We start from the raw sequence: 9,547 nt of genomic DNA on the forward strand, positions 1-9,547 counted from the left end.
TTTTTAATTTAATATAAATTTAATTTGTAAGGTCTAATTTAATATTAAAATTTTTATAAATACTATATATTAACTATCTAAATGTACTCTGCACATTATAAAATTTTTAATATTAAATTAAACATTTCATATAAATTAATATCAAATAAAAAAATAAAAAATTATTAAATTTACCTTATATTTTTATAATTTTAACCCTTCAAGCTTGATTATTTTTAAAAAAATTATTTTTAAAATTTAAATTATTATTTAAATAAGACTTTTAATTTCAGTATTTCAGGCCCGGCTCTTACTTGTGATTCTAGAGATGAATCCCACCCCTACACGCCCCTTTTAATCTTTATCTGGTTCTAGGCGTGCTTCGCGTGGAGCCCACTTACAAAAGGGAACTTCAAATGAGTATGTCGTACTTGCGAATCCCACGCGTAAAAGGAGACAGTGGATAGTGGCATGTGAAGTCTTGTTTCGTGGCGCAGCGAACGATGGTAATAATTGGTGGTCTAGCAAAGCTTGAATTGATCGACGAGTCGATGGTGATGATGTTGGTGCGGCGGCTAATAGATTGGTTTGGACGGTGGTGAACGGTCTAATTAAGGAAATTAATTGAATGCAAGGCAGGAGATTTTCGGGCGTTGTTTGATTTTGTATTGGCAACGAAAGTGTATTAAAAACTAATTCTGATACTAAATCAATGTGAAATACGGAGGAGAAAAGAGGAAGAAAGGAATACTATTTAATTATTCAATCAATTAAAGTTTGACAGGGTAAATGATCCTAAACTTTAAATCAAGTGACACTATATACGTACGCAGACTGAAATTATTTATTATATAAATTATTTTTAATTTTAAAAATAATGTAATTTAGCTCTGTAATTAATAAAAATTAACTTTAACAGTTAGTTGATGAAAATAAAATGACCTAAAAATTACATAAAATAATAAAAAATTATAATAAAGGATTCAAAAATTATAGATATAGACCCAAAAAATTGCAGAAAATAATTTTTGTGTTCATTCTCTGAATAATTAATGATAAAAGTTAACTTTTATTAACGATAAGAACTAGCTTGCATCATTTTTAAAAAATTAAAAAAATAATTTATATAATAAATAAATTTAGAATTTATAATACTAGTAAATTAAAAATTCAAGAGATAATTTACTAATTTGCCTAAATTTAGTATAATTTAATTATAGAGAGAAACTATAGGACCCAATTAGATATAGTCTTTTCAAAGATATCTTTTACATTCACATCAACTCAAATTCAAAATTTTGCATTTAAACAGTTATAACTTTCACTAGATCAATGCATGTTAATTAATTAATTTAATTTTAAACACATCAATCAATTTATTTGTATTTTTTTATTATATAGATGCCCAGAAAGCCAGAATGATGATTCCAATTGTAGGAATTTACTTTTTTCTTGTTAAATTGCAATATATATAATCTTCTTACGGTGTATGTAATGGAAAGACTTTATTACAACTCTGATCACTCATAATTTAATTTTTTATAGTTCTTATTATATATGTATATTACTATTATAATATGAACATTTGTTTGCGTCTATTAACCCACACGCACAGGAGATGGGACTTTTCGACGCTTAACTCGCGACCTGTCTCTCGTCCCGTCTCAATTTTAATTGGAAAATTTCATGTAGGTTTCAAATAAAAAGTTAATTACTATAAAATTTATTAATAATTATAATAAAACCATTAATGTATTGAAAATGACTTTATTTTAATTATTAATAAATTTTAAAATAAGTAATTTTTTATATAAGATTTATTATAATTCTCCCATTTTAATTCTAGTCCCATTTGATTCCATCCTAAATTTTTGAGTCAGACTCAAAATCGATGAAGACCTAAATCCCCCCAACACACTCTCTTTTTGAATTATTCACATGTGTCTTTTTAATAAAGGTAATCACATTTGATATATAATCAAGCACTAAATAATTAATATGATATCTCTTTTAGTGAATATTCAAACTTAATTTATTATATGTATTATGAGATATTAGTTCAGTTTGCTAAATTTAACTCCTGATTCATACACACTTTCTATCTTATCTCTTTCACTTTGGATATATATGACCACACTTGGAGGTGCTTGATGAGTTTTGACCACAATAGCAATTTATAATTAATGATGCACTTACATTTATTCCTTGTTAAAATTATCATATAATTATGAAAAAAATTATCAGTCCAATTTCATAGGTTTTGTTTTTAATCTCTGCAATTTTTTTCAATGTTTTCAATCCCTATAATTTCAAAAAGATTTGGTAACATTTGTTTTTTAAGTCCTTATAGTTTTAGTTTTTTTAGTGTTTTTAATCCTTATAATTTTTTCAGTATTTTTAATCCATATAGTTTCAAAAAGATTTGGTGCCATTTATTTTTCAAGTTCCTATAATTTTAGTTTTTTTAATATTTTTAATCCCTAAAAAGATTGAAAATACTAAAAAAAAAATATAGAGACTAAAAGTAAAATTTGATGAAACTATATGGATCAAAGATTATGTTTTTCCTATGACTATATATATATATATATATATAATTTTTTTATATTGCAATTAATGGAATATATATAATTTTTATCATACATATTACTGTATACTAATTAATATAATAAACGTGTGTGTCTATAACTCCTAAAAATGTCGGAATTAAGCTAAGGGGATTATCACTATATAAATAAGTGAGGAGATCGCGATGACTGTTAGGACATCAGGTTTGAGTGGCCAAAGCCATGGGGGAAGCAAAATCAGCGAAGCCTCATGTGGTGTGTGTTCCTCTTCCATTGCAAGGCCACATCAACCCAATGCTAAGCCTAGCAAAGCTCCTCCACCTCCATGGCTGCCACGTCACCTTCGTCCTCACCCACTTTAACTTCAACCTCCTCCTCAACTCCAGAGGTCCCGATACCGTTAAGGGCGTTCCCGGCTTCCAGTTCGAGGCCATCTCGGACGGGTTGCCGCCGGAGAACAAACGGTCGATTCTTGACCTGCCGGCGCTGTGCAGGTCGATGCCTGTACAAGGGTTGCGTTCGTTCAGGGAGCTGATAGACAAGCTGCAGCATCAGCAGTGTGGTTCGCCGGACGTGCCTCCGGTGAGCAGCATAGTTTGCGATGGGGTGGTGGGGTTTGCGATGAAAGCTGCGGAGGAGTTCGGTATACCTGAATTCGTGCTGTTCACTCCGAGTGGTTGTGGGATGTTGGGTTACCTTAACTTCGATGAGCTTCACAAGAGAGGGTTTTTCCCATTGAAAGGTACGAAAGTCTTCCCTCGACAAATCTGAAATATTACCTTCAACGGATTGATTATCACGCAGCAGAGAGACAAAAGTGGATGAGATCCACTGGATTCCGCCCACTATCATAAAAAAGCACCTGCCCCATTTAAATTTTAATGTGAATGATTCAAATTTTTTTAATTTTAATTTTAAAAAATAAAATTTATAAATTTCTTTGATAAATATATTCATTATCAATCTAGATAGTACTATTTTAATTTGAGACTCTAAGTGATTCAATTTAATATTATAATTTTTATAAATTGACTATTAAATATACTTTGAACAAGACAAATTCAATATTAAATTTTTTAAAATTTTTTATTTTAATAATATAAAATCAAAATAAAAACTTTAAATCTAGACCTTGTAGATAAAATTTAATATTAATTTTAGACTATTCAGAGTACATCTAGATAATTAATTTATAAAAATTATAACATTAAATTAAACTATCCAAATTTAATTAATACTGTTCAGATTGATGATGGATATATTTAAATTAATGATAAAAATATTTATCAAAAAAATTTATAAATTTTATTTTTATAAAATTAAAATTAAAATTAAAAAAATTTAGACTTTCTAAATTAAAATCTGGATAACCCACTTTCTTATAATGAATACGGTGGTTGATTGCTGAGCACCGAAATCAGACTCGCCCACTACTCTTTGTTCACCTTTTTCTCTTTTTCCTTTTTTAAAATTTATGGCACGAAATGTTAAAAGGGTGTTATAGCAAGCTGTTAGGAAATACTTCCTCAATCTCTATATATATAAAATATTTTTAATTAAATTATATAAATTAATAAAAATTAATTATTTAATTAAAAATATAACAACATTTTAATTTTATTCATAATTATTGTCATTAAAAAATAAATATTTTTTTAAAATAAATTAATGAGAATATTTATTTTTTTAATTTAATAAGTATATAATAATTTTTAAAAAATATGCTAATAATTTTTTATATTTAAAAATAAAAGAATTATAAAAAAAATTTATATAAGAAAACGGAGGGAGTAATTCATATCCCGTACTTGTGTTGGATTTTTCTCATTGACAACGGCCTCACATGTGGTATCTTGGCAAGTTCGCTGCATAAGCTTATAAATATATTTTATATTTTTATTTCACGTGATTACATTCTTTTTGTTTAAAAATTTAAGATATTTTTAATTAAATTTATTTTTAATAAATTTCTTATTTTTAAATTAATTTTATTTTTTTATATTTAGCCTTATTTAATAAATTATTTTATTTTAAAATAAATATAAAATAATTTATTTAATAGAGACACTTAAAAAAATAATGATTACTTATTTAAAAATTTAAAATATTTTATATTTTTAAATATTTAATTTCTTAAAAATGCCTCTAATGGATGGAATATATTTTTAAATTTGACATTTTAAAATTAATTTATTCGAAATCAGTCGAATCAAATGCTGTTTGCTGTACCAAATGATTTATTTTCACCTTGGTGTATCTTTCACTTTTTATTTCTTCTGTAAAATGGTGGGAGCACATTCAATACCCAGCACAGGTGAAGGTGCTCATCACTTCTAAAATAATTTAAAGTCTTTAAGTTAAAGCTATATGATTCAAATTTAAATATTATTTTTTTATTTTTTGAATTAAAAATTTATAAAATTTTGAATAAATTTATTAATTTCCAATATATACTATTCATATTTAATTAGATTGGTTCAAATTTAATATTAATTTTTTATAATTTTTATAAATTAACCATGCAAATTTACTCTATATTGTTTAGATTCAAAAATTTTAGCTTATTGTATTATCAAATTCAAAGCAGTTCAAAATAAATATGTATGGTTAATTTATAAAAATTGTAAAAGAAAGTAATGTTAAATTTAGACCGGCCTGATTAAATATAACTTGCATATATTAATAATTATTAGATTTATTAAATTTATAACATTTTTATTTAAAAAAATAAAAAAATATTTAAATTTAAACTGCCTAAATTAAATTTAAATAATTCAGATTATTTCAAGCGTAATGAGCTCCTGTAAAATGGTGGGGTGTACGTCTATTGCTGGCAAACTTGGCATATCACTTTACGATTTACTGAGACGGGCAGGTGATACGGCTTACCTCATTTGATAGATTAGGATGATGGGGCATTGGGGCCCATGGTCCCAACACGTGCCTGCATCGCCTCATAGACAACTGTGACACTGGCACGTAAGATTGTCGATCGGTTTCACCGTATGTAATTTCCAGTGCTACTGTTACTGCTCTTTGAAATCATCTTTACTTATTATTAACTTTTTTTTTTTTTTGAAATCATGAAATCATCTTTACTTAACTGACATCAATTTAAGAAATTAATTAAAATTATTTTAATTTTTTAAAAAAATTCTAATTACATGAAAACTGGGGCGGAACCAGATGGAAGCCGGGAGGCCAAATTTTTGAATATTAATATATAGAGTTAAAAACCTAAAATGTCCCTCAACTATATAGAAAGGATTAAGATTATTCATAAAGTTAAGAAAATGTTATTTATATCTCTCAACCATAAAGATTTTTTACTTCATTACTCTGCCATCTATTTTGTTAAATTTCATTGTTAGTGAGACTTACATTTGAATTTTTAATATTTTTAGTGGTTCCACCAATTTTTATATTGGGTTAAAGGTCTAAAATATCTGTCAATTAAGTGAAAAGAGTTAGGATTGCTCCAGGAAAGAGTCATTTATATTATTCAACTACTAAGATTTTTTTATTCCATCGCCTTGTTGTTTATTTCATCTAATTTTATGATTAGTGGGGCCCATATTTATTTTTTAATATTTTTAATGGGTTTCACTATTTTTTAACATTTTTAATTGGTCTCCTTAAGTCATACATTTGAGCAAGTCATTGTTCAAATTTGTAAAAAGTTAAACTTCACTCCACAGCTTTTTGATGGCTCCAAGCCCTTTTTTTTACCATAATTTTTAACCTTGCCCTCAAATTTGCCATTGTTAAATGATTAGAACTTTGCCAACCATTACAAGAATAAGATTTTTTGAGCTTGGCCATTCACAACAATAACAAGATTGCAATTAGCATGTTAGGTGCTTTGCTGCCGCTACTCCACTTGCTTCAATCTGAGAATGAGCGAATGAGAGAGGGAATGAAAGTAGGAGAGAGAGGAGAGAGGAAGAGTAAGGAGAGAGAGAGGGGGGAGAGAGAGGTGTGCTTTTTTAAAATTATAAAAAAATAAAATATAGGACCAACTAAAAATATTAAAAAATGCAAATGTGACCTACTAATGGTGAAAATCAACATAATAGATGGTATGCTAATGGAATAAAAAATCTTAATGGTCAATAGATATAGATGACTCTTTCTTAACTTTAAGGACAATTTTGACCATTTTTGTTTAGTTGAGAGGCATTTTAAATTTTTAATCTAAAAAATATAATAAAAAATATAAAGTAGGTAACATCATTATATTTTATTATTAAAAAATATTTAAATAATTCATGTGAGCCCCACTAATAGATAATTAATGTTAGGGCATGGAAAAAGCAAAATTTTGAGATTGATAGATAAAATTGACCTCAAGTTGAATTTAAGGTCATTTGTGAACTTTCGTATACAGTTTAAAAATAAAAATAATCTTTAACCATAATATATATATATATATATATATATAGGTTGTTTAAGGTTTTTTATACTATAATAAATTTTTAAAATTAAAAAAAATTAATGAATAAGTTACATGTAATTATATAGTATTTATTTTTTTTAAGAAGTGTGAAAAATCAGATTATGCATAGATTATATTAAATATAAGAAAAAAACATAAATAATAGGTTAATTTTTTTAGAAGTGCGAAAAATCAGATTATTCATACATTATATTAAATATAAGAAAAAAAATAAATAATAGGATTAAAGGGAAAAAATACTTGTGAACTTTTTATTAGGAGCACCAAGTATTCTTAAGTAAAGGATGGTACAAAAGTGCCTATAATATTGATGGAGTGGGAGCAAAAATGCCCAAATTGTTAAATTTGACTAATGTACACCTTTGTACCCACTTCATCAACACTTCGAATACTTTTGCACTACTCTTCATTGAATGATATTGGGTGCCTTTGAAAAAATAAATTTTATAGATATTTTTGTTCTTTAACCCTAAATAATATGAAAAACTTCATATTTTTAATACATGTTCATATATACATATATGTAATTGTATAGTGATTGCTAGAACATATATCTTCAAATTTTTTTGAAAAAAAATTAAATTAATATATATATATATATATATATGATGTAGGTTTTTATAAAGAAGTAAACTGCTCAACTTTTGTAATAATTGGTATGAGTTCTTCCAAATATCTTATTTGAAAGAAAGGACTAACATGTGCTAAATTTACACAACTGGTTTCTCCCTCCTGCACTCGTATAATCATATTTACATATAAACAGTTTTTTTTTTAAATTACTTTAGCTTTATTTTTTTAATCAAACTTACCTGTCCATACAATACAAGTGTAAGTGGGAGGGAGAAACCGTCCCAACATAAACGGATAGTGATAGCTGTCACTCTTCTTGTTTTTTTTTTTTTTTTTGGTGGACTATCATTCTTTTTTTAGAAAGTGAATAAATACGTACTATTAACAAGAAAACAAATACACTTTGATAAATTACAGAATTACATAATATTTAAATACAATTCAAATCGCGATAAAAATGTAGAATTATTTGACCCACAAAAAAAAGAGTATTATATATACATGGAGAGAGAGAGAGAGAGAGAGGACCACTTAATATATTTTGGCATTTTATCTGAAATTATTAAGTTTCAACCCCAATTAATTGTTTGGATGGTAGATGAGAAGAATCTACACGATGGCTATCTGGACACAGAAATAGATTGGATTCCAGCCATGAGAGGAATCAGACTGAGAGAGATTCCCACATTCTTCAGAACTACTGATCCTTCTGATACAATGTTCAACTACAACAGAGACAGTGTGGCCAACGCCGTTAAAGCCAACGGCGTCATCCTCAACACCTTCCAAGCCCTTGAATCAGATACCCTAGACGCCATCAGATCCACCTACCCCCATCTCTACCCCATCGGCCCCTTACCACTGCTCCTTCGCAACCACGACGACAACGACTCCACGATCGACTTGAACCTGTGGAACTCAGAATCCAAGTGCTTACAGTGGCTAGACTCGAGAGAGAAACAATCAGTGGTTTACGTCAACTTCGGAAGCTTGGTCACCATGAACACTAATCAACTTCGAGAGTTTGCATGGGGATTCGCTAACAGTAACTACAGTTTCTTATGGGTGATTCGACCTAATCTCGTGGAAGGAAGTAAAGAAGTGTTATCAGAAGAAGAGTTGAAGAAGAAAGCTGAAGGAAGATTCATGATCGTGGGATGGTGTCCACAAGAGAAAGTGCTGGGCCACGGGTCAGTGGGAGGGTTTCTGAGTCACTGTGGGTGGAACTCGATGTTGGAGAGTATCAGTGAAGGTGTGCCTCTGGTGTGTTGGCCGTTCTTCGCAGAGCAGCAGATGAACTGTTTCTATGCTTGCAAGAGGTGGGGGATAGGGCTGGAGATGGAGGAGGGTGTGGTTAAGAGAGAGAAAGTTGAGAGGCTTGTCAGAGAGCTTATGGAGGGAGAGAGAGGGAAGAAGATGAGAGAGAAAGCTTTGGAGTGGAAACTCAGAGCTCAGGCTGCTACTTTACCCGGTGGTTCTTCTTACAATAGTTTTATCACTTTGGTTGAGAAATTCAAAAAGGGTGTTGTTAAGCCACTTTGACGTATCTCATGTATGAGGGAAAGCATGTTAATTAATCTAGTTTCTTCGATTAGATTTAGATGTAATTTTCTTTTTTTACATACATGTTTTTGTTTTATTAGAGTCAATTCTATTTGTAAACACAGTCCGACAGTTAATTGGACACCTTTCTTAAAAGTCGAACATTGGTCATCAAATGGTAAAAGATCATTAGTCCCTTCTTATTGGTGGATGAAATTTTTATTATATTTACATTATTATTCTTATTATTATTATTATTATATTAATCTCCATTTCAGTTAATATTTTTTTATCAGTTGTTAGAAAAATTAACGCATGCAATGGCAAATTCAAAAGGATAAATTAGAGGGTTCAGGGGTAGTGTTTGCCTGTTTGCGGCCATGCATGATTCAATTTTAGTCGGTTTGATTAATGGAACCAAACTAGTTCA

General features: G+C 28.7%; 1 protein-coding gene across 1 annotated transcript; it reads left to right on the forward strand.

Annotated features, from left to right (window-relative positions):
• The first annotated feature begins 2,753 nt into the window (after nucleotides 1-2,753).
• On the forward strand, nucleotides 2,754-9,325 carry LOC129300988 (7-deoxyloganetin glucosyltransferase-like). The gene is made up of 2 exons (XM_054939575.1): nucleotides 2,754-3,288; nucleotides 8,174-9,325. The coding sequence occupies exons 1-2, from the start codon at nucleotides 2,769-2,771 to the stop codon at nucleotides 9,115-9,117; spliced, it is 1,464 nt and encodes a 487-aa protein (XP_054795550.1). The 5' UTR covers nucleotides 2,754-2,768; the 3' UTR covers nucleotides 9,118-9,325.
• Nucleotides 9,326-9,547: the final 222 nt, after the last annotated feature.

Source organism: Prosopis cineraria, unplaced genomic scaffold (genome assembly GCF_029017545.1).
Source record: "Prosopis cineraria cultivar Desert tree isolate PC_DT_omini unplaced genomic scaffold, ASM2901754v1 PC1838, whole genome shotgun sequence".
Taxonomy (NCBI): domain Eukaryota; kingdom Viridiplantae; phylum Streptophyta; class Magnoliopsida; order Fabales; family Fabaceae; genus Prosopis; species Prosopis cineraria.